We start from the raw sequence: 26,031 nt of genomic DNA on the forward strand, positions 1-26,031 counted from the left end.
AGCAGAACCCAAGGAGTCACTGTGGGGGATTCCCTCGGACACTGACTCCACGGCAGCCACATCCCAGCAGGGGAATATGGAGTCAAGAACCGGCTTTTCCTCTGTCTGAGCCTTTTCTTGTTCACTGGAAAGTGGTTCTGCCCAGGGATGCTGCAATACATGTGTCTGGGTGGACTAGAGAGCTGGAAATCTCTCCCCCCCCACTCATTTCTCCCACTGCCCCTTTCAGTCTCTCCTTCCCCTGTCCTCTCTCCCTGCCCCTCTGGCTGAGACAGTCCCATTCCTGGTTCTTTGCTCTCCCAGGGCTGGATTTTCTCCTGGCAATTGCTAATGGGAGGAGAGGCTGTTTGTGCAGAGTCACTTTCTTGCCAGTCCCCAGCACTTTCCCTGAGGTCTTTCAGTAACCTGGAGTCTGTGGCTCAGAATTTGCATTAACAGGGCCCAGGGCTGCCCTAGGGAGCTACTACCAGCTGCAGAAAGTTATCCCCTGGGCCGGGCAGAGAAAAAAGCTTTAATTAAGGTCACATCCCAGCACAGAGCCCCGCTGGGGGAGCAGCAGCTGCTAAGCCTGGTCTCCCAGATCACAATGGAGGCTGCAGCGTCTGACCCAGGAAGCTGAACCCCAATATCCTGAGCAGAGAGGGACAGAGCGTTTGAGCAGCTTCCCTCCTTTAGCTCTCTGGGGAGAGCAGCTAATGAGAGCCCCTCCTCACAGGGAGAACTGCTGATCTCATTTGCCCCACTGTCCATCTGGAGTCACTCCTTGTCTTTCCATGCAGTGACTCTGGATTAACAATGGTCTCAATGAAACCAGATTTCAGAATGAATGAGTCCAGAACGCTGTGGAAGAGACCATTGTGTGGCATTTCTAGCCCCCTTCCCACCTGTCTCACCCATCAGATCTAGTATAAGGACTCGGGGCACAAATTTTCCCAATGGAACTGGAAGGTCCTGGAGTTTTCAAGATGTTTGATAAGTGGCTAGAAAGTTATCATGGTGACTGGGCCTGGCTGGGGAATGCTGGGACATGCTTGGAGCCAGGATTCTGGCACAAGCTGATCAGAGAGAAGGAGCATGGTTAGTAGCAGCCCCCAGAGCCTCCATCCAGGGCCCCCAGACACCCCCAGTACCCAGAGCACAGACCCCGCAGCCAGAGTCCCACCAGATATTCCCTGGGACCCAACCCCCAAAATCCCTGAACAGGGACTCCAGATACCCCTCAGCACCCCACTGGCCAGAGAACCCCCACCAGACCATCACTGGCAGGCTGGGAATCCTAAAGGGTTCCCCCCCCCCAGAGCCCCCCACAGCCAGGGCCACCCCCCCAGGGGCCCCCTCACGGGGACTTCAGTCCCTCACTGCCTGCCCAGGATTCCCCTACTGCCTGCCTAGGACCCCCACCTGTCCTCCAGCAGGACCTGCCAGGCCGTTTGCCTGGGACCCCCTGATGCTTTACAACGGGACCCCTCCCTCTGCTTGCCTGGCATCCCGACCTAGCGCCTGGCACTCCCCCACCCAGTTCTGTGCATTGGGCATGACTGAGTCCCTGGCACAGCACCAGGCTCCCTCCAGCCCCCTGCCCTGCCTCCCCAAGAGACGCCCACCCTCACTGTTCTGCACCAACAAGTCCCCAGTGCTACCCACCTCCAGGACCCATAGCCTCAGGGCTGGGCACATCAGAATCCCCCACCAAACCTCCAGAACTCACCAATTTGAGTAGGGTACCCCCTTGTCCAGTCACCCAGAGGCCTCCCCCTCCCACAATGCCCCTTCAGCTCCAGCTGCAATCTCCCCACACAGACACCCCATCCCCTACCCCAGCAACAGTTACCTCACTGTGTCTGCTAAGTGGATAGAAAGTTATCACTGCCTCCTGCTGGCCAGTCACATGGGCAGAGGGATCCCTGGGGGGTGCTGCTTTAACAGGAGAATGGAAGGGCAAGAAAGGTCCATGCCCTGTCACTAGCTACATCTTCGCACTGCGGGAAGCAGCCCCTCACATGGGCTTTGGGATACTGCTGGACCCACGCTGCACTCAGAGTGACCTCCTCACCCAGTGCCAGCTGGAGAAAAGAAAAGGGTCCAGCCAACTCTCCTGTTACCAGCTGGGAACCACTGATCCCCCAAACAGGGGGAGACCTCTGGATTTGATGGGTATAGAGGAAAGTGGAAAATCAGAGGGATTTTATATCAGTTGTTAATACGAAGTAAAATCTAAGTGTTTCACATCAATATTTGACAACCAAATAGAGAGAAAATGGGCAACATTTGCCAACATTTTATATCCATGTTCAGGAATCTGAGAAAAGGTGTAAATTTGAGATTTTCTTAGTATTTTATAATTAGAGAGACAGGGAAAAATCTCAGGCCACAGTCAATTAGAAACAGACAATTAGAGAAAAAGTGGGGCTTAGGATATTTTTTACATTTGCAGAGAATACATATCAGAAACTACGCAATTGATAACATCAGAGAGGGGGGAGGGATAGCTCAGTGGTTTGAGCATTGGCCTGATAAACCCAGGGTTGTGAGGTCAATCCTTGAGGGGGCCATTTAGGGAACTGGGGTAGAAATCTAGGGATTGGCCCTGCTTTGAGCAGGGGGTTGGACTAGATTCCTCCTGAGGTCCCTTCCAACCCTGATAGTCTATGAACACCTCCAAGATCTGAGGGGATTTTATGTTGCTGTTAAATAACTAGAGGGAAAAGGGGGACTGTTGGACTGGATTTTATATTACAGTCCAAAACATATACAGAAAGTGATGCCCCCCCCACCATTCCCATGGGCAGCAGGGAGCCCTGTGAGAAGCTGATTTAAGAGGGCAAAGGGGGGTGGGGGAGCTGGCAGGTCCCTGGAGGAGGGAAGGGGGCAGCAGTGGGGGATGGGCAGGTGGCTGTGGTGGTCGTTGGGGGCAGTAACTGGGAAACCGGGGTCCGGGCAGCCCCCCCGGGGGACACGTGGCCCGGCCCCGGCAGAGAACCGGCATCTCACCCCGCGCCCGGGGCAGCCACGTGCTGGGGACTGACCCAGGGCAACAATTTCCCACCCGGACAAGGACAAATCGCAGCAGGTAAAACGGGGGGGGGACCCCCCATGGGAGAGATTTTAAATGGACACTGGAGACTCATGGAGAGACCGGGGGGGGGGGGGACAGGGGAGCCGAGAGAGCGGATCGGGGGGGGCGAATCTCCCCGGATGTTACAGCCCGAGCGAGACCCCGAGAGAGAAACGGGGCAGAACCGGAGAGACTCTGTGCCGGGGGGGGCGAGAGGCGCCAACAGGGACAGGAGCCAATTCACTCCCCGCCCGCGTCCCACCGACCTTCTGCCCCCCCGCAACTCCGGTTTCTGCCCCTCCCCCCATCCCAGCGGGGGGCGGATCCTGCTGCAGCTCCCGGGGCCGAGGCGGCTCCGCGGCTTCTCCCAGGTTCCCCGGGGCAGAGTCACGTGCCCGCCCATCCCCCCCCCCGGGGTCTCTCACTCACCGGCTCACACGGAGGCGGCAGCGGCAGCTTTGTTCTCCCGCCCTCAGCGGGGCTCGCACGGAGCATGCGCAGTTCCAGCTGCTGACCCCTCCCTCACCTGGGCTGGGGAGGGCGGACGCGCCCCCGGGGCAGGCTGGGAGATGTAGTTCCGGACTCTCCCTGGAGCGGAAGTGACGTCACCGAGGGAGCCGGAGCGGTTCTGCCTGGCTCGTGCGGGGCCGTTGGAGCCTCTCCCGGCCGGAGAAGGTTTGTGCCGCTGGGGCTCTGGGCATGCGCAGATCGCGGCGGGAGAGACCTTCATTAACCCCCCCGTGCCCGGCCCGGCCCCGCCCCCGCTGCGGAGCTGCAGCCTCCAGGTCCCGGCGCGAGGGGGGGTACCGGGGGGGCTGGGAAAGGGGCGGGGGGGAGAAGTGTCGGTGCAGCCCGGACATGGTGGGGGGGAGGGAGCTGGTGACCCCCGTGGGGACCCCCCGCCCCGCCCCCTTTCTCCCTAGAGAGCCACGAGCAGCCCCCAGGGTGACCCCCCCTCCCCCAACCCCTGAGAAGTTCCCTGCCCCGATTGTGCCCCATTTTCTCTCCCTTCGCCAGTGGCCAGTTCAGAGCTCGGGTTTGGGGTTTCCATTTCCTGCAGGGATTTGTCCTTGTGCGGGTGGGAAATGGTTCCCTGAGGGATTCCTGAGCTGGGCAGAGGGTGAATGGGCAGAGGCGGGGGCCCTGAGACAGGGACACCTCTGGGCTGGGCTGGGGCTCTCTGCTGGCAACGGGGCCTGGGAAGGGCCAGGAAGGGGGGGGAGGAGCAAGTGTCCCCCATGGAGACGGCCCAGCCCCAGGTTTCCCCTCCCAGCTACTCCCCCCTCCCCCCCACCCTGCCCAACCCAGCAGCCCCGCCCCAGTCACATTCCCAGACCCCACAGCCAGTGACTTTCTCAGTCACAGCCAGCGACCTTCTGACTCCAGCCCCACTCCTCGAAAATCTTCCCGCTTTTCTCTCCAGGTGTGTGACTGAGATCAGGGCTCTTATCGGACTGAGCGTGGTCCTGATCTGCCACGCGCTGCAGAGACCCCAGGTGAGATCTGGGCCCTGTTCTGCCAGGCGCTGCAGAGACCCCAACTGAGATCTGGGCCCTGTTCTGCCAGGTGCTGCAGAGACCCCAGCTGAGATCAGACCCCACTGTTGTGCCAGGTAAAACTGAGACCTGGACCGAGATCACGGCCCCCCTTGTGCCAGGCAGTGCACGACTGTGGCCCAAACTGCTGCCTCCATTGTGCTGGGCACTTCAGAGACCTCGACTGAGATCTGTGTCCCCGTTGGGTCTGGCATTGCACTGACCCCGACCCAGATCACGCCCCACCACTGTAGAGGGCACTGCACAGACCCTGACAGAGATCCTGGCCCCACATTTTGCCAGGCGCTGCAGGGGCCCTAAACAAAATCCGGGATCCTGTAATGCCGGGAGTTGCAGAGCCCCCGGCTGAGATCAGGCCCCCTGTTGTGCAGGGCTCTGCGCAGACACTGAGCAAGATCAGGATCCCCATTGTGACAGGTGCTGCACAGACACCCAGGGTATCTCTACCCTGCTGTTAAAACCCCCCAGCTGGCCCATGGCATCTGCCTCAGGCTCACAGGGCTCAGGGGAAGGGGCTGGTTAATTGCCGGGTAGATGTCTGGGCTCGGGCTGGAGCCAGGCAGTAGGACCCTGCGAGGTGGGAGGGTGCCAGACCTTGGGCTGCAGCCCCAGCCGGAACATCAACACCACCATTAAACAGCCCCACAGCCTGAGCCGTGTGAGCCCAAGTCAGCGGGCACGGGCCAGCCGCCGGTGTCTGACTGCAGCGTAGACGTGCCCACAGGGACAGAGAGGCCTTGCCACAAAAAGCTCAGAGGCCAAATAGGCCAATGGTGGGAGGTGACTCTCCATTTTACAGATGGGGAAACTGAAGCTCAAAGAGCTGAAGTAATTTGCTCAAGTTTCCATGGAGAATTTGGGGCAGAACCGGGAACTGAACCCAGATTGTTTGAATTCTTGCCTCTCCCCTTAACCCCAAGCCCAGTGTGCGTGTACAGCTTGTTTTGGGCTGTGTCTGCCTTGCATTGGCTTCCAAGGGAGGCTGTGGCATTTCCTTCACTGGAGGTTTCTAAGACCAGGTTAGAGATACACCAGTCTGGGAATGTCTAGGGATACTTGGTTCTGCTCATCACAGGGGGCTGGAGTAGACGCCCTCTCAAGATCCCTTCCAGGCCTACACTGAAATAATTCTCTTTTGTGCTGTGTCCTGTTCTATGCTGAGCTGTTTTGCATGGTGCCATTTGGAACTGTGATGCACCATGTTGTGTAGCAGTTTTATGGTGCATTGTTTTGCCTTAGCTTGTTTGGTGCCTGTGTTGTGTTAGTTTGAGCTGAGCTCTTTTCCCTTGTGTACTTTTCTCCTAGGGTGTGTTAGTTTGCATTGTTTTGCTTTTTTCCCCTTTTGTATTGTCATTTTATGCTGTGGAGTGTGGGTTGGGGTTTTTTTCCCCCTGAATTGCCTGACATTATGTTGTGGTGGGTTTTACTCTGTACGTTGTGTTTTATACGTATCTATTTCATAGCATCATAGAAATGTAGTGCTGGGCAGGAGCTCAAGATGTCATCAAGTCCAGCTCTCTCTGCCGAGGCAGGACCAAGTCTGTGTAGATTGTCTCTGACAGAGCTTTGTCCTACTTGTTCCTAAAAACTTCCAGGGAAAGAGACTCCCCAGCCCCCCTTGTAAGACTATTCCAGAGCTGAACTGCCTTAGCTCTGGGGACACCCACACAGATCTGAGTGGTGAGCAGCTCTGGAGAGAGAGGAGACCCCAGTGAGTGGGCAGCTGGGTAAATAGATTAAAGGTGGGAGGAGAAACATTGATGTGTCCAAGGTCACCCAGGCTGTCCGTGACAGAGCTAAAACTAGATCCCAGTTCTAGTGCCACCATACTGCTGGTTTGGGCACTGAAGGGCTCTGCCACACTGGTGTGTTAGGCACTGGTGCAAACCCTTAGTATAGACAGAATTTACACTAGTGCACTCTGGCACTGGTGAACCATGTCCCAGTTTGAAGGTTTGGTGTGTGTGTGTGGGGGGAGGGAGGCAGTGATCTCACTGAGGCCTGGGGCTGGCTGAACAGTGCAGCTGGCAAGGGAGGGGCAGCAGTGAAGTATGAGCCAGGAGCACAGCCCCACAGGGCTGGACACTGACTTCTCCTGACCCATGACACACACCCCACGTGTGTGCAGGGACTGCCGCTGAGCTGCCTGCCAAGACAGCCTGTGCATCCATGGACAAACCACCTGTTCCTGCAGCCTAATACTATGGGGTCTGGGGACCTTTCCAAGCGGCGGGTGATGGGGCTCTGGAGTTACCAGGGTCTGTTCCTGGCTCTGTCCCTGACCTGCTTGGTGGCCTTGGGGAAGGCACAGTCCCTCTCTGTTTTCCTCCTACCCATTGTCTGCTTGGGCTGTGATCTCTTTGGGGCAAGGACTGTCCCTCTCTGTCTGTGCCGTGCCCAGCACAGTGGGGGTGGCTGATCTCAGTCAGGGTCTCTGCCGTGTGCAGCACGATGGGGCCCTGATCTCCATCAGTGTCTGTGCAACGCAAGGCACAGTTTATAGACTCACAGACTTTAAGGCCAGAAGGTAGAGGTGTATTTCAGATGAGATCTCATCAGTGCCTTGTACAACAGTACTAACTCTTTCATGTGTCTGCTGGAAATACCTCGCCTGATGTATTCTAGGACGGCATTAACCTATTTCACGGCCGCATCACGTTGACAGCTCAGAATTTTAATCCTATCCTCCAAACCACTTGCTACCCTTCCCAGCTTGGTATTGTCCACAAACTTGATAAGTGTAAAAGAGACTGTTACTGGGAGGGTTTCACGATTTCTCAGAGAGTTACACCCGTCTGAATTCTCTCACATCGCCCTTCTCGCCCTGACAGGCTACAGACTAACGTCCACATTTGCTCCAGATCATCCCGTCCTCCCAGGGGGCAGGAAATGGCTGCAGTGGAGCTGGCTCAGGTAAGAGATTATCATGAGCTGATGGTGGGCTCTGCTTGGAGGGAGAGGAGCAGTAAATGCATAGGAGGGTGGGAGCTGCTGGAGGTGATGGGAGGCAGGAAATATTGAGGGTGGAGAAAGGGAGGGGACAGGATGTGACAAACCCGCTGAGACTTGTGTAATGTAGGGTATGATGGGTTGTCACCCCGGGGTGCAGTCTGGGGGGCTTCTGGGAACCGCTGTGCCCTCTAACACTCAAGCAGGGCTGGCCCTTCTCACACTGCTTTGCTGGAGATTGTCAGCCTCTCCAGGCCCTGTTATCACCCAGCATGACAGCAGGTGGCGCCATACACCCAACTAAGCTACCTAAATGCTTTACCTAAGCCACTCAAGGACAGATAGAAGACAACAGCCAATTTCCCAGCTCCCCAACCTTGCACACTTGCTGTAGTAGAAATCCAGAATTATACCATCTTATAGTGCACAGGGATCTCTATAATGTAATCTCATTAATATAATTCGCCTTCCCCTCAATATGGGAAAGATGTGCACAACAAGCTTGTGCTAACCAAGCTCAGATTTTCCCCAGACACTTCATTCAAAATACTTAACACTGGTTAAGATAAAGCATAAAATGAGTTTATTAACTGCAGAAAGATCGATTGGAAGTGATTATTGTTAGAAGAATAAAGGAGCAGGTTGACCCGGAGGCGGATACGAGTACAGGCTTCTTTATTGCAATACTTGTTCCTCGACCCAATTGTTGAGAAAGCAGTGGATTAGTTACATCACTCTCCTTTATCTCAGTTAGTATGTACACGCCTACATCCATTACAATACCCTCCCAACCCTTATTAAGTAACAGAAATACCCATACTGTTAGTATACCCACCCCTATCTATTATTCACAGGATTACACATGTCATACAGGTTTCAGAGTAGCAGCCGTGTTAGTCTGTATCCGCAAAAAGAACAGGAGTACTTGTGGCACCTTAGAGACTAACAAATTTATTTTAGCATAAGCTTTCATGATCTACAGCTCACTTCTTCGGATGCATAGAATGGAACACACAGGAGATATTTATACATACAGAGAACATGAAAAGGTGGAAGTATGCATACCAACTGGAAGAGTCTAATCAATTGAGATGAGCTATCAGCAGGAGAAAAAAAACTTTTGAAGTGATAATTGAGATGACCCATAGAAGGTGTGAGGAGAACTTAACATAGGGAAATAGATTCAATTAGTGTAATGACCCAACCATTCCCGGTCTCTGTTTAAACCTAAGTTAATTGTATCTAATTTGCATATTAATTCGAGTTCAGCAGTCTCTCTTTGGAGTCTGTTTTTTTAAGGTTTTTTTTTTTTGCAAAATTGCCACCGTCAAGTCTGTCACTGAGTGGTTAGAGAGGTTGAAGTGTTCTCCCACTGGTTTTTGAATGTTATGATTCCTGATGCCAGATTTGTGTCCATTTAGTCTTTTGCGTAGAGACTGTCCGGTTTGGCCAATGTACATGGGAGAGGGGCATTGCTGGCACATGATGGCATATATCACGTTGGTAGATGTGCAGGTGAACGAGCCCCTGATGGCGTGGCTGATGTGATTAGGTTCTATGATGGTGTCACTTGAATAGATATGTGGACAGAGCTGGCATCAGGCTTTGTTGCAAGGATAGGTTCCTGGGTTAGTGTTTATGTTGTATGGTGTGCGGTTGCTGGTGAGTATTTGCTTCAGGTTTGGGGGCTGTCTGTAAGCGAGGACTGGCCTGTCTCCCAAGATCTGTGAGAGTGAGGGATCATCTTTAAGGATAGGTTGTAGATCTTTGATGATGCGCTGGAGAGGTTTTAGTTGGGGGCTGTAGGTGATGGCTAGTGGCGTTCTGTTGTTTTCTTTATTGGGCCTGTCTTGTAGTAGGTGACTTCTGGGTACTCTTCTGGCTCTGTCAATCTGTTTTTTCACTTCAGCAGATGGGCATTGTAGGTTTAAGAATGCTTGATAGAGATCTTGTAGGTGTTTATCTCTGTCTGAGGGATTGGAGCAAATACGGTTGTATCTTAGAGCTTGGCTGTAGGCAATGGATCGTGTGGTGCATCATGGATGGAAGCTGGAGGCATGTAGGTAAGTATAGCGGTCAGTGGGTTTCTGGTATAGGGTGGTGTTTATGTGACCATCGCTTATTAGCACAGTAGTGTCTAGGAAATGGACCGCTTGTGTGGATTGGTTTAGGCTGAGGTTGATGGTGGGATGGAAATTATTGAAATCATGGTGGAATTCCTCAAGGGCTTCCTTTCCATGGGTCCAGATGATGAAGATGTCATCAATGTAATGTAAGTAGAGTAGGGGCGTTAGGGAACGAGAGCTAAGGAAACGTTGTTCTAAGTCAGCCATAAAGATGTTGGCATACAGAGGCACTGCTATGGGTACCCGCTCCACCAAGCCTTTTAAAACTCTTGGATACAAGTTATCTGGACCTGCTGATTTAAACATGTCTAACTTTAATAGCTGCTGTTTAACGTCCTCGTGAGTTCTTGTTGGAATGGAAAGAGTGTCATCGTCAACATCTTATGATATGAGTTACAGCATCTGTTTTTCTCCAAATCCAGGGGAGAAATATTGAGGACTTTTACCTCTTCTGCATTATTTTTGATAATTCTGCCATTTCCATCTAGTAATTTACCACTACCATTGTTAGGATTAATTTTGTACTTAATATACTTTTAAAAACTTCCTTCGTATTTCCATTGATTTCTTATAGCCAGTTGTCTACAATTCTGACCTTCTCATTTCATTCTTTACTATTGACTTCCCCTTTCTTCCATATATTTTATTTGGAGAGTGTTGGCATTCCTACCAGGGAGACACCAGCAGGGTCCAGAGACAGCCCCTTCTCCTATATCAAGCTCTGGCTAGTAGGTATGTGATAAATGTGAAGACCCTGTCTCCGTCTGTCAGCTGGGGGAGACAAAGGTTCTCTCTTTCTACCCTCTGATGCCTCCTGGATGCTCTAGACAAGGTGGGTGGGACTCTGTTAACATGTGCCTTGGAGCTTCCATTTACCTGGTGCTGCTGTTCTGTGAGTGATGGGACTGTGAGTGGGGCAGCAGGTACTGAGTGTTGGACTCTTTCTCTTTCAGGGGCTGGTGACCTTCGAGGAGGTGGCTGTGTTATTCACCAGAGAGGAGTGGGCTCTGCTGGACCCCGCTCAGAGAGCCCTCTACAGGGATGTCATGCAGGAGAACTATGAGACAGTGGTCTTGCTGGGTGAGGAGTCCTGTCCCCTGGGTTATTCGAAGCTGTGGGGTCTCTAAAGAACCAGATTAGTGATAACCTTATATCTTTATTTGTCATACAAGTTTTGACAAGTTTCCTTGCCCCCCTTTTTTGCCTTATCTCCCATACATACATATCATTTTTGGACATGTGCCTTTTTTGGTGCTGTCAGTCCGTTTAAAATTGCATTGAATGCATCCTTATTGGCTACATTAGCAACTACATTAATAACTGTAGCTTTGATGCCTTTTCAATAGGAAAATCTGCTGACTGTAGAATTCTAAAGTAAATAGGTGTGTGACTCATGCCTGGCTTGTGTGACAGGCAGATGAGCTCCTCTTTTGATAGGAGATGCAGCTGAAGAAGTGAAGTTTTTTACCCACGAAAGCTGATGCCTAAATAAATCCGTTAGTCTTTAAGGTGCCACCACTGGACTCCTTGTTGTTTTTGATAGGAGAGCGTATAATTTTGACATTCAGGACCCCACGAGTGAAGGGAGAACAGAGCTATGGGAGGGGAGGAGAAGCGGGGAGTAGATAATTCTGGGGTGCCAGGACATGGGGAGGGGCTGTGCAGGGTTAGAGCTAAGAAGCAGCAGGGAGAGATGAGGTTGTGAGAGACGAGGAGGAAAAGCAAGAATTTCCCAAGGTGCCGGGAGGTGGTGCCGGCTGAGAGTAATGGGACAAAGAGGAGGGGAGTGTGGAGGAAGGGCACCCAGGAGGTGGGCTGGGTGGGTCAGTGGGAGGGAGGAGAGGTTTAGGGCTCTGGAGCTGTGGGGAATCCCAGACCTTTAACCCCGAATCCCTACCCAAGCTTTAGAGCCTATACTCCAGTTTTATTTCTGTTCAGTTTCGTTTCATTATACATTTTTTTCCTAAATATTATTATTTTAACTCTTGACCTCCCTCTTCCGCTCATTACCCCCCTCCCCATATAACCTCCCCATCTCTATGCACAGCGACCCTGGCCACCGATCTGGAGTCCTTGATGCATCCTCCCTCCCATCGCGGGGCCGCTACCCAGGCACAAATGGGCACTTTATTGATGATGTCACAGGGTGGTGGTGTAGCCTGTACAATTTTTATGCCTATAGGATGACGTATTGGGGTACAGCTTGTCCTTGTACATGGCTACTCAAAGTTAATTGAGGGGATGAAATGTGGTGAAACACACAGAAACGTGATTTAATACAGACAGTTATAATTGAAATCATAGGCCAGGCTCAATACACGTAACAATTAGACTATATAGTAAAGAGGGTCTTGCCCTGTGCATACTTACAAGTTGTGGACACCGTTGGAAACAAAGATCGAGGGGCAAGGGAGCCCATCAGAAGGGAGGCCCTGCTTCAGTTGACCCTATCTCAGGGACCCAACAAAACGAAAAAATGGTCACTCGGAAAGATAATTTATCCACTTTATTATGGTAATAGGATGGCTATATACCATATCTGCTCCTTTACTCTGATTACAATAATGTCAATAGCTGCCCCAACCCATATGTAGCCTTTGGGAAGTCCATAATTTAGCATCAAGCATTAATACTCATGATTTACATCACTTAGTTATTAATAATTCCAATATATGAATGCGTCCAACTGTTGAGATACTGCATAACCTAATTGCTAAAGCCCACCCCGCTTTCAGAATCCTGTGGCGTGTTGCACCTGTTTGTGGTTACGCGTTAGTCTCTCAAAATCAGGGTGCAAAATATCTGACTTGGGATTCTCTCCTTAGGCCTATTCAGATAAATCCCAGACTTCAGCATAGCTACTCCCACAAAGCCTCCACCTAATATACGGCCCTTAACTGTAGCAAGCTTTGGCTATGTTTATACTATCGCAGTCAGTCGACCTACGCTGCGCAACTCCAGCTACGTGAATAAAGTAGCTGGAGTCAGCGTACTTAGATCGCGTTACCACAGGGTGTAAGCTGCAGGGGTCGACTTACTTTACTCCTCTCATCTGGATAGAGTACAGGGTCGACTGGAGAGCGATCTGCAGTCGATTTAGCGGGTGTTTACTACACCTGCTAAATCGACCATGGGTGGATCGATCTCAGAGTGTCGAACCCGGCTGTAGTGTAGACCTGCATCGCCTCCTTGCCCTCCACGCATGTTCCAAGCTAATAAGCAATACTCTGATCATGACATTTTCCTCTAGCGAGTATAAAATTGCCCACAAGACATGGTGGTCGTAGATGATAAAATCAGGTCGGGGTCAACAGGAGTGAGAGTTTGGAGAGTCTTGTCCCCCCCTCTCCCCATCTGCAGCAGCCACAAGCTGTCTTCCCTCCAGGCTCCTTGGATCTCTGAGCCTGTCCTCCTGAGCTTGCGTGGCCCAGTTCTTGTTTCTTACATTCTCCTTTTCTGGAAGAATTAGGGGCTGTTGCTTCTGAATTTTAGTGTTTAATTCCCAGCCTTCTCCACACACTGGGGAAGTTTAATTCTCCTTCCCATTACACCTGAGTCACTAGATTTCCTAATTCCCCAAAATCTGCTTTTGCAATGTCACAGTTCTGAGGTAGCGAAGCCTTTGACCTGCCTCCATGGTCTGCTCAAGCAATGGCCTCTCGGGTATCAGGCCTCTAGCCTGCCCCTCTCTATGGGTGGGGACCCACATGCCTCTCCTGTTTGACCAGGGTGTGAGGATTGCAGCTTGTTCTCCACTGTGTTCACTGGACTAACATCCAGTTCTTGTGCTTTGCTTTCTCTCCAAGGGCTCTGAGCCATGTGTGTGTGTGATAGAGGCAGGAATTTTGGTGATACTTCTATGATGCCAATACACACCTCAGTTTCCCTCTGTGGTTGGTATTGCTATGATTATAAAGAGGAGGAGACATGAGGTGTTTTGTCACGGAGCTGTCACGGGGTGATATGAATGGGTCATTAAGGACAGGCTGGGACCAACCTACATCAATGGAATACCCGACAGAGACAAGGGAATAATTGTCACCTGTCCATGGGAGGATCTCAGCTTTGCTGAGTGAAGCATACATGGACTCAGGATGTGCTTGGGAGCAGGAAGAACTGGGTTTGCAGACACAGGGAGCTCTACCGGAGCGAAGACAAACGGACAGACAAAGTGAAAGGAAACAAAACTCTTTTTAACAGCAGTGTGGGTCAAGAGCATTGGCCAATATGGACTATATTGTCGTCTTTGCTTCTCTGTCCTAATCTAAAGCCTTTCTAAAGCTGTGTTTCAGTTAACTAATAAACCTTGCTATGTTTTAACAGTCTGCCCAGTGTCACAGCAAAAACTTGCTGAGGTGCATTGAAGCATGAATGAGGAGCAGTCTCTGAACAGGAGTGTCATTCAGCTGGGACCTGCTGGCAGAGCTCACAGATTGAAATAGGAGTGTTGAATCCAGAGGCTCAGTCTCAAGTGTTGAAGCGACATGGTCTATCCTTGTGGAAGAACGGGACCCCTTGAGGGTCTAGTGCACTCAAGGGGCACCTCCCAAGGACTGTTTAAAAGCCAGGGCATTGCACAGATCCTGTACATCCATGACAGTGCGCCGGAGGTTAAGCCTTATGGGAAAAAGATATAAAACAAGAAAAGGATCTAAATGTGTATTTACCATTGCACCCTCCTCAGTCCTCGTGGGAATCCCTCATCAGTTACAAAGTGTATTAAAACCTTCCTCTAAGGCTCACCTCTTGATTATCAGGTCGTGTCAGTTTTGTTAGAGGGCTTTCCCTTCCCCCACTCACTTCCCTGGTTCTTGTCATGCAGACAGCAAGCAGAAAAAGACCAGAAGTCTGAAGGGCAGATAGTGCGATGTTTATTGGGGTTATTTCCAAGCAAGCAGATTCCGAAGCCCTTCACACCAGTCGGGCTTATCGCTATACGCCCAGAGAGTCTGTTCCCCAGTGTCCCGTTCCCAGCTCTGAGGCCGCAGAGCGTTTACCCTGCATCCCCCTTCCCAGCTCTGATGCTGCAGAGCCTTGCCTGTGTCCCTGTTCCCATTCCCCTCATTAATAAACCTGATTCCAATTTCCCTTCCCCCTCGTGTTTGACCCCAGTTTATATAGTCATATTCCCAGCTACACCTTAACCAATCATTTTACTGAAATGTAACTAACCAGTCCTAACATATTGTAACATAATTACCTAACCAATTATATCCTACTACCCTAATTAACTTACACCCAGCAAAATTAATTATACAGCAGGCAGAAACAATTAGAGAACCAGAGAAGTGGTGGACATAAAGATAAAACAGTACAGAAATGAGGGTACCACAACCGTTGATAAGTGATTTCTTGCCAGACAGGATGCTATCAAACTAAACTTTCTTTAAGCATCTTAAGATCTGTTTCTTTATCTGGTGGTTCTACCCTTCCCCATTCTGTGGTTGTCTTGTCTAGTTAGATTGTAAATCGTTTAGGCATGGGCCATCTACTATTCTGTGTTTGTACTTTGCCTAGCACAATCGGGACCCACTGTTAGTTGGTGTTTAAGCACTAAGGTAATGCACATGATTTATAATAATAACTCTCCTGCCACTTTAAGCCAAGGAAGCCGGCCTTGGGATGTTACTGCTTAAAAATGAGCTGGGGTTAAAACCGTGGACTATTCTTTGTGACAAGTATCCCACAAATTCCACTGACCTCCCTTGTTTTCTTTGCCTGGCGTAGGGTTTCTAAATTCCAAACCTGATGTGATCTCGCAGCTGGAACGAGGAAGAGCCGTGGGTCCCAGACCTCCAGGACTCTGAGAAAGAAGTGCTCCCGAGAGCTGCCTGCACAGGTGAGGGATTGGTTAAACCAACTCAAAAACTCTCCATGAATACAGGAAACATTTGGGATGCCCTACAAAGACCTTGTGAGCTCTCCAAGTTCAGGATTGTTCCCTTCAGATGTGGAATCATTAGGCAGATGTCACTTATGGCTTCCTACCTATCCTGACTAACAACTGGCAGCAGATCCCTACCTGATCCCGCTTTCCCTGCATGTTCTGGTGAGATGCAGACCAAAACTGATCCCTTCCTTTCTCCTCTGGGGAAGGGTGTGGGAAAATCAGCTCCTGATAGGTTTGATCTCCCACACATATTTTGGTTTGTTCATCCCTTTAAATTCCTGTCTCTGAGACTTCCTTTTCTCAGGCACAGGGAGTGACCTATGTCTGGATTCTTCTCTGTCTCCCATCAGGTGATGGGATGGCGAGTGAGAATGAGGAGACACCCCAGCAGGAAGAAGCTGAGCAAGTAGAACCACATGGGATGTTATCAGGAAGACCCAAAGGGAATGTTTCCGGAGTTGTGCACTCCCAGAAAAGCAAAAGCCTGTGAGACTGAGCAGAGGCCAGAAGAAAACTTCAGTAGCCTCTCAGACCTTATTACACACAAGAGAATCAACTTCGAAGAGACACGTTACACATGGCATGAGTGTGGGGAAAGCTTCAATGAGAGCTCAGACCTTTTCACACATCAGAGAATCCACAGAGGAGAGAGACCCTACATGTGCTCTGAGTGTGGGAAAGGCTTCAGTCGGAGCTCTACCCTTATCGCACACAGGAGAATCCACACAGGAGAGACGCCCTACACATGCTCTGAGTGCGGGAAAAGCTTTAAATGGCACTCAAACCTTATCAAACATCGTAGAATCCACACAGGAGAGAAGCCCCACACATGCTCGGAATGTGGGAAAAGCTTCAGTTGCAGCTCAAACCTTATCACACATCGTAGAATCCACACTGGAGAGACGCCCTACACATGCTCTGAGTGCGGGAAAAGTTTCAATTGGAGCTCAGACCTTATCAAACATCATAGAATCCACACTCGAGAGAGCACCGACACATGCTCTGAGTGTGGGAAAAGCTTCAGTCAGAGCTCTACCCTTATCGCACACAGGAGAATCCACACCGGAGAGACGCCTTACACATGCTCTGAGTGTGGGAAAAGCTTCAATCGGAGCTCAAACCTTATCGCACATCAGAGAATCCACATGAGAGAGATGCCCTACACATGCTCTGAGTGTGGGAAAAGCTTCAATCGGAGCTCAGACCTTATCAAACATCAGAGAATCCACACTGGAGAGAAACCCTACACATGCTCTGGATGCGGGAAAAGCTTCAATCGGAGCTCAACCCTTATCGTACATCAGAGAATCCACACAAGAGAGACACCCTACATGTGCTCTGAGTGTGGGAAAAGCTTCAGTCAAAACTCACACCTTATCTCACATCGTAGAATCCACACAAGAGAGACCCTACACATCCTCTGAGTGTGGGAAAAGCTTCATTGAATGCTCAGACCTTGTCAGACATCATAGAATCCACAGTGGAGAGAGACTCTGCACATGCTCTGCATTTGGGAAAAGCTTCGATCAGAGGTCATTCCCTATTAGATATCAGAAAATCCAAACGGGAGAGAACTGTAAGAAATGCCTTGATTAGGGCTGGCCAAAGATTTTTTTTTGTTTTTGTTTTTTTATTTAAATCACATTTGTTAATACCAGTATAGTGATCTTCGCACCATCTTCACCATGGTCTCTCAGCTCCCCCAGATGAGTTGCCTCCTTCTGCCTTTTGCAGCTCACCCTTCTTTGGGGTCAGTTCTGTGATCTTTTCTATCAACTCCTTTCCTTTTGACTTGTAGGAGCATGTGTCCCTCCAGCCAGGAATGTTCATCAGCTCCAGGTCGGGGAGAGAGGGTTGATGCCAACAAGCTACCCTGAGGCAAAAGCTACCTGTGTCTTACATCCACTAGGATTGTACATGGAATTGGCTGCTCAAGTTAGTGATTTTGGTGTAAAAAGACAATCATAGTTGTAGAGCAGAAGCAGCCCAGAGAGTGAACCTAACAGGTAATGATCAAGTGATCTCTCTCCTGCCATCCATCTCCACCCTCTGACAAACAGGCTAGGGACACCATTCCTTACCCATCCTGGCTAATAGCCGTTAATGGACTTAACCTCCATGAATTTATCCAGTTCTCTTTTAAACCCTGTTATAGTCCTAGCCTTCACAACCGCCTCAGGCAAGAAGTTCCACAAGTTGACTGTGCGCTGTGTGAAGAACTTCCTTTTATTTATTTTAAACCTGCTACCCATTAATTTCATTTGGTGGCCCCTAGTTCTTGTATTATGGGAGTAAGTAAATATCTTTTCCTTATCTACTTTCTCCACATCACTCATGATTTTATATACCTCTATCATATTCCCCCTTAGTCTCCTCTTTTCCAAGCTGAAAAGTCCTAGCCTCTTTAATCTCTCCTCATATGGGACCCGTTCCAAACCCCTAATCATTTTAATTGCCCTTCTCTGAACCTTTTCTAATGCCAGTATATCTTTTTGACATGAGGAGACCACATCTGTAGGTAGTATTCAAGATGTGGGCGTACCATGGAGCTATATAAGGGCAATAATATATCCTCCGTCTTATTCTCTATCCCCTTTTTAATGATTCCTAACATCCTGTTTGCTTTTTTGATTGCCTCTGCACACTGCGTGGACATCTTCAGAGAACTATCCATGATGACTCGAAGATCTTTTTCCTGATTTGTTGTAGCTAAATTAGCCCCCATTATATTGTATGTATAATTGGGGTTATTTTTTCCAATGTGCATTACTTTACATTTTTCCACATTAAATTTCATTTGCCATTTTGTTGTTCAGTCACTTAGTTTTGTGAGCTGTTTTTGAAGTTCTTCACAGTCTCGTTTGGTCTTAACTATCTTGAGCAATTTAGTGTCATCTGCAAACTTTGCCACCTCACTTTTTACCCCTTTCTCCAGATCATTTATGAATAAGGTGAATAGGATTGGTCCTCGGACTGACCCTTGGGGAACACCACTAGTTACCCTCTCCATTCTGAGAATTTACCATTTATTCCTACCCTTTGTTCCCTGTCTTTTAACCAGTTCTCAATCCATGAAAGGACCTTCCCTTTTATCCCATGACAACTTAATTTACGTAACAGCCTTTGGTGAGGACCTTGTCAAAGGCTTTCTGGAAATCTAAGTACACTATGTCCACTGGATCCCCTTGTCCACATGTTTGTTGATCCCTTCAAAGAACTCTAATAGATTAGTAAGATACAATTTCCCTTTACAGAAACCATGTTGACTTTTGCCCAACAATTTATGTTCTTCTATGTGTCTGACAATTTTATTCTATTTATTGTTTCAACTAATTTCCCAGTACTGACGTTAGACTTACTGGTCTGTAATTGCCGGGATCACCTCTAGAGCGCTTTCTAAATATTGACGTTACATTAGCTATCTTCCAGTCATTGGGTACAGAAGCCGATTTAAAGGACAGGTTACAAACCATAGTTAATAGTTCTGCAACTTCACATTTGAGTTCTTTCAGAACTCTTGGGTGAATGCCATCTGGTCCCAGTGACTTGATAAACTCAACATTAACAATGAATTCCAAAACCTCTTTTAGTGATACTTCAATCTGTGACAGTTCCTCAGATTTGTCACCTACAAAAGCCAGCTCAGGTTTGGGAATCTCCTAACATCCTCAGCCGTGAAGACTGACACAGAGAATCCATTTAGTTTCTCAATGGCTTTATCATCTTTAAGCGCTCCTTTTGTATGTCGATCATCAAGGGGCCCCACTGGTTGTTCAGCAGGCTTTCTGCTTCTGATATACTTAAAAAACATTTTATTACCTTGTGAGTTTTTGGCTAGCCATTCTTCAAACTCCTCTTTGGCTTTTCTTATTAAATTTTTCACTTAATGTGGCAGTGCTTATGCTCCTTTCTATTTACCTCACTAGGGTTTGACTTCCACTTTTTAAAAGATGCCTTTTTATCTCTCATTGCTTCTTTTACATGGTTGCTAAGCCCCGGTGGCTCATTTTTAGTTTTTACTGTGTTTCTTAATTTGGAGTATACATTTAAGTTGGTCTGTGTAGTGGGGCGGACTGCCCCACTCCCTGTGAAAGTGGGCTGTGGCAGGCCAGGGTGCCTGCGCAGACAGGGAGCCAATCAGAAAAGGGCTTATTGTGAGCCAATCAGGGCCCAGTTTGGAGACAGCCAATCAGGGCCAGGCTCAGACATATATAAAGGCTGCGCAGGAAGGGAGCAGTCAGTCTGTCCCTGGCCTTTGAGAGGGGAAGGTCAGTCTCCAAGGGTGGAGACTAGCACCGCGGACAGCGCAGTGCTGGCCTGGGCCTGGGCTCGGGAGGCTAGAGCTTGAGCCCGTAGCCTGCCAGGCTGCAGGCCCTGAAGGGAAGGGCCTAGCGGGAAGGGCCAGAGGGGAAGTGGCCCAGGGAAACAGACAGCGGAGGGGAGAGAAGGACAGCGAGGCTGAGGCCAGAGGGTCCCTGGGCCGGGACCCAGAGTAGAGGGTGGGCCTGGGTCCCCCCCCACACTTCCTCCTTGCAGTACACCCAGCCAATGGCCGTAGGGAGTGGCCATTGTACTACCCCAGATCCCTGACAAGAGGATTGGACTCAGAGGGCGGTTGGACATAGTGGCTGGGGTGTAGGACTGTTGATCACCGACCCCCGGAAGGGGGTGCAGATGGACTATGGGGCACTGCCAGAGAGCAGTGGCCTCGAAGAGGACGCCGCTGAGCAGGCAGCAACGCGGGTCCAGAGACAGCAACAGAGGGCAGAACGACGGACGGGACACCACCAGGAGGGGGCGCTCCACTGGACAGAGCTAATTCCCGGAGTCACCAGTGGGAGGGGCCAGGTGGTGAGTCCCAACCCGTTACAGTCCTCTATTATGGTGTCTTTAAAAAGCGTCCATGCAGCTTGCAGGGATTTCACTTTAGTCACTGGACCTTTTAATTTCTGTTTAACTAACCCCCTCATTTTTGCATAGTTCCCCTTTTTTAAATTAAATGCCACAGTGTTGGGCTGTTGAAATGTTCTTCCCACCACAGGGATGTTAAATGTTATTATATTATGCAGTTTATTTTGAGCAACTGCAGTTAGTCGGGAGAGTATACACGGGCAGAGTTTCCCCTCCTGAGGTAGGTCTCGGTTAGATAAACAGTTAAGGCAAGCATTTATACCTTTTGTGACATACAGTAATGAGCAACAACTGCATTTTGTTTGTACATATTCCTTTCTGATCTCTTACTTCTCTCAGCAATTTCTGCTACAGTCTGCATTCTATTCTTCTCTAACACAAGGTCGAAAACCAGCATCTCTTACAGTTGTTTTTCCATTTGCCTAGGCCCTGCTTGGAAGTTTCGCGTTATTAGCTGTTAGAGTTAGCCTGTTAAATATCAAAATAAGGAGAAAACACAGTTATACAAAGCAAAACGAAATCACAAACAGAAATGTCATTGGAAATACAAATATAAAAAAGGGAATTGAATCTCCATCACTTTATCATGTCTGGGCCATTCCTGTATCGAGAGCACCTGCTACGGTCCCTGTGTGCTTACGAGAAACCTGGAGGAACTCATACCACAGCCTGAACATGCAACTCAACTGCTCCCAGGTGCTGCAGTGAAACCCTTTCCCTGCTGTGACGTTGCACTGCATGTGATTTTATGAAAATATGCTAGTGTGTGAATATAATGTAACTGGACTATGCTTCATGCAAAAGGTCTCCTGTATAGTATCATTACACAGCTTATAATCTACTGTGGGTGTTCATCCTATTTGTATGAACCGATCATTCTTGGATCTGAAACTAGAAATATGAACTATAACTCTGAGGTCCTGTTGTAATGATGCAAAGTGTGGGCCATTAATAGTGGTTTGGACTCTTGAAGGCTCCCATTAACCAGGACAATTGACTGGAGATGGCTCTGTCCCACACCATCTGTGAGTCAGGCCAGGAAGAATGAAGGCTTGGGGTCTCACAGGACATGTGACCATGTCCCCATGTACAGGAATCCATCTTAAACCTAGGGCTTTTCCCCATAGACTCATAGACTTTAAGATCAGAAGGGACCATTATGATCTAGTCTGACCTCCTGTACAACGCAGGCCATACAATCTCACCCATCCACTTCTATAACAAACCCCTAACCTATGTCTGAGTTATTGAAGTCCTCAAAGTGTGGTTTGAGCTGCAGAGAATCTTCCAACAAGTGATCCATGCCCCATGCTGCAGAGGAAGGCGAAAAACCTCCCAGGGCCTCTGCCAATCTGCCCTGGAGGAAAATTCCTTCCAGACCCCAAATATGGTGATCAGTTAAACCCTGAGCATGTGGGTAAGACTCACCAGCCAGCACCCAGGAAAGAATTCTCTGTAGTAACTCAGATACCATCCCATCCCAAACCACTGGGCATACTTACCGGGGGAGAGAGAAAAGATTCCTGCTTTGTACCAAAGCTGTATAAAGGGGTGGAACAGAACAAAGATAGCTGCAGTCATGAGAAATCCCTTAGCTACCATCTGAGCTGGAACAAGGACTATACCAGGTGAAAAGGTTGTACCCAGGCTAGAAATAAGTCTAGTCTGCAAAAGAAGCTTATTGGAAGATCTCTGAGGGTGAGATTTTTATCTGTATTAGGCTTAGACTTGCATGTTTTTGTTTTATTTTGCTTTATGGAGAATAGAAACTCCACAGAGAAGGAAACATTAATTCCCTAGAAAAGTGTCTCTGTGTGTGCGAGATGGGTGAGGAGGGTGTCTAGAAACCACTCCCCTATAGTTTCTTTTCTCTGATTTCCTTTAGAAAATCTGAAACAGGGAGCAAAAACCATTGTCTTTTCTGAGGCTGGGAACTCATGGCCTTCAGATTATGAGAGTCATGTGCTGCCACCTGCACTAAGAAGGCTTCAAAAAAGTTTTAGGCTCAGTGCATACAAGACCCTCCTCCAGCACTGACGGGGGCAGGGAGGGAGCTGGGGGTGTCTGGAAGAAGCAGGGAGATTTGGTGACCAGAGACCTGTCCTGGCAGGTTTCTCAGCAGCAAATAAATCAATTCACGCTGCCAGTGAACGATCTCTTGGAACTAATGGCAGCACAGGGGGGACTTTTCCAAGCTATGCACCTACTTCAACATTTTAGAACTTGCTCTCCTTTTCCCACCATGGCACTTTCCACTTGAGTTAGGCAAAAATGTTAAGGAAACTGCACAGGTAATAGAAACCAGTGCTCTAGATAAGGGTTGAACTCATAACCCCAGCAGTATTCCCATTTGCACTAACCAGTTGCACCACGGCAGGTGCTTCTTAGACAAAGCTGGGCAGCAGGCAGTTATCAGTCTCTGGGGGTCACACCTTTGCCTGGTAATTGAAAAGCTGATGCATCAAACCTAACTCAAGATGCGGCTTTTCAGCCATAAGACTCCAGGACATTTCAACAGGAAGAAAATCGCCTCGATTCTGGTTTAGCCCCATTTGACTCCTTTTGCCCATCTTATCTCCCCCCCCCATTTCTTTCCTTCCCCACTGGGGCCGTGCAGAGAGGAGCCCCACTCAGTCTCTGTCACAGAGAGTCTGTATCCCATAAAAGGAGGGAGGGGTTGCTCCAAAACATTGATAATGGGGAGGGGAGGGGTGGGCATGGTTAGGGGGAGAAAGGATGGAGAATTAACAGTGGGGCCCAGAGAGATTCCCCCAGATTGGGGAGATCCTCTGCTGCCCCCCATCAGCCATCTGTGGGAAGAACAACTTGGGATTGCTTGGGGAAGCCACCTTTAAAAACACAAGTGTAACATGCTAGTTACATTTTAATAAGACCAAAGCCTCCTCAAACCCAGGGTCACAATCACTGGAATGATTTTGTCCTGATATTTTACCGGCCGCAGACACAAAGCGAGTCAAATTACAGCTTCTTGGTTCCTTAGAGCTAAGATCAAATCATAGTGTCTGTTCTTATCAGTTTAATCTCTTTTACTATGAGATGATATACTGAGGGGACGTGGCAATGTCCCAAAAGATGGACCCTGCGGCTCCTGCACCACAGCCCAGGGAGCCAACCCCTGTCCAGGAGCACTCTGCTGCCCTGCACAGGCTCCCGGCTATAGTAGCCCCTAGGGTCCCAGGGACAGGCCGAGCCAGGAAGTCCGGGGACCGAGGTGCTGCTGCAAGCAGCTCCCGCATCCCAAAACCAACGGAGAGAGACCCCACCACGCGGGGCAGCAGGCGTCACGCTGCCCAGCTGCCAGTGGACCACCCTGCTATCCGCCTGCCGCCAGACAAACCCCTGGATACTCATCAACAACCACAGCCTAAGAAACCTCTCCCTGATGACCAGCAGCTGCAAGGAGCCGACCCGACTGCCGAGCGCCAGCTGCTACAGAAAGAGCACCCCCCACCGCTGGAGGAACCTACAGCCTCGTGATCGCTAATACCAGCTGGAGCCCGTTCCCGCCCGCCTCAACTGCCGGAGGAGACGTCCACTGACCAACTGCTACTCCCCATGGGTAAGTGCCCCACTACACCCCAGCCCCGGACCCCCCCGGGGGACCCCCCCACAGCCCCGCTATCGGGAGTTCCCTGCCCTGCGCCGCTGCTGCAGGGGCTACCTGGGGAGCCCCACCGCGTACTCGGGCCACTGCCTGAGACGCGGAAGTCCCTGCCCCATGCCCTGGCTGACGCGCTCGCCGGGGAAGCACCGCCATGTGCCCCAGCTGCTGCTGCCCTGGCGGTCGGGGGAGCCCCCCGGTGTGCCGCTCCTACTCGGGCCGCCGGGGGACCCCTGCCCCACGCCCCGGCGGCCGTCGCCCGAGCCGCCGGGAGATCCCGGCCCCACGCCCCAGCGGCCGCCGCCCTAGCCGCCGGGAGATCCCGCGCCCCAGCGGCCGCTGCCCGAGCCGCCGGGAGATCCCGACCGTGCCCGGCTGCTGCCGCCGGGGCGGGCTGGAGCCCGCGCCGCCGCTACTCGGGCTGCCCGGGGACTCCTGCTCCGTGCCTCGGCTGCCGCCGCCGAGCCGCCGGGGATCCCAGCCCGCGCCCGGCGGCCGCCGCCTGCCGCCGGGGATCCCAGCCCGCGCCCGGTGGCCGCCGCCCGAGCAGCCCGGGGAGCCCTGCCGCATGCTCCCGCCGCTGCTGCTGGAGCCACCGCGGGACTCCTGGCCCGCGGCCCAATTGCCGCTTCCTGGGGGCCCCCGCAGCGCGTCCCCACCGCCGCCGCTCGAGCCGCCGGGGAACTCCTGCCCCGCGTCCCGGTGGCCACCGCTTGAGCCGCCAGGAGATCCCGGCCCGCGCCCGGCTGCTGACGCCGGGCGGACCAGGAGCCCCGCGGCGCTCTCCTGCCACCGGGGACTCCTGCACGGGGACTCCTGCACCACGCCCTGGCGGCCGCCGCTCGAGCCGCCGGGAGATCCCGAACCCGTGCCCCGGCTGCTGCCGCCCGGGCGGACCGGGGAGCCCCGCGGCGCTCTCCTGCCGCCGCTACTCGGGCTGCCCGGGGACTCCTGCTCCGTGCCTCGGCTGCCGACGCACGAGCCGCCGGGGGATCCCAGCCCCCCGCCCCGGCGGCCGCCGCCTGCCGGGGATCCCAGCCCCGCGCCCGGTGGCCGCCGCCCGAGCAGCCCGGGAGCCCTGCCGCATGCTCCGCCGCTGCTGCTGGAGCCACCGGGGACTCCTGGCCTGCGCCCAATTGCCGCTTCCTGGGGCCGCAGCGCGTCCCGCCGCCGCTCGAGCCGCCGGGAACTCCTGCCCCGCCCCCGGTGGCCGCCGGAGCCGCCAGGAGATCGGCCCGCGCCCGGCTGCTGCCGCCCGGGCGGACCAGGAGCCCAGCGGCGCTCTGCTCCGTGCCTCGGCTGCCGCTGCCCGAGCCGCCGGGGATCCCAGCCCGTGCCCGGCTGCCGCTGACCGAGCCGCAGGGGATCCCAGGCCCGTGCCCCAACGGCCGCTGCCCGAGCCGCCGGGGATCCCAGGCCGCCCGTGCCCGGCGGCCGCTTCCCGAGCCGCCGGGGGATCCCAGGCCCGTGCCCCGGCGGCCCCTGCCCGAGCCGCCGGGGGATCCCAGCCCTGCGTCCCGGCGGCCCCTGCCCGAGCCGCCGGGGGATCCCAGCCCCGCGTCCTGGCTGCCGCTGCCGCCCGTGCAGCATGAGGAGCCCGGCCACGTGCTCCAGCCGCTAATGCCTGAGCCGCGGGGGGATCCCTGCCCTATGACCCAGCCGCCCGTGCGGCCTGGTGAGCCCTGCTACACGCTCTGGCCGGAGTAGCCAAGGGATCTCTACCCTATGCCCCGACTGCTGCTACCCAAGGGGCTCTGCCGCACGTTCCTGCCGCCGCTGCTCTGGCCGGGTGATCCCTGCCCTGTGCCCTGGCTGCCGCTGCCCGAGCGGCCCGGAGAGCCTCGCGGGGTGCCCGGGCTGCCGCCGCCGGGCCCGCCGGGAGACTCTTGTCGGGAGTCCCAGCCGCGGCCACTCGCGGCGCC

The 26,031-nt window shown here is 51.9% G+C and overlaps 2 protein-coding genes across 2 annotated transcripts; one reads left to right on the forward strand and one right to left on the reverse strand.

The window, feature by feature from the left end:
* Positions 1–16,066: 16,066 nt before the first annotated feature.
* Positions 16,067–16,973, forward strand: LOC120375378 (zinc finger protein 551-like; the record flags this gene model as incomplete). The annotated part of the gene is made up of 1 exon (XM_039495998.1): positions 16,067–16,973. A coding segment is annotated over exon 1 (738 nt), but the record flags the coding sequence as incomplete, so codon positions are not given.
* Positions 16,974–24,319: 7,346 nt separating this feature from the next.
* Positions 24,320–25,699, reverse strand: LOC120375379 (collagen alpha-1(III) chain-like). The gene has a single exon (XM_039495999.1). It carries the CDS (start codon positions 25,697–25,699, stop codon positions 24,320–24,322), a length of 1,380 nt encoding a protein of 459 aa, XP_039351933.1.
* Positions 25,700–26,031: the final 332 nt, after the last annotated feature.

The sequence above is a fragment of the Mauremys reevesii genome, linkage group 12 (genome assembly GCF_016161935.1).
Source record: "Mauremys reevesii isolate NIE-2019 linkage group 12, ASM1616193v1, whole genome shotgun sequence".
Lineage (NCBI taxonomy): Eukaryota > Metazoa > Chordata > Testudines > Geoemydidae > Mauremys > Mauremys reevesii.

What these genes read in the sequence shown, in the direction of transcription:
- LOC120375379 (XM_039495999.1), bottom strand. Translation starts at nt 25,699, where the DNA reads ATGCTGCACGGGCGGCAGCGGCAGCCAGGACGCGGGGCTGGGATCCCC.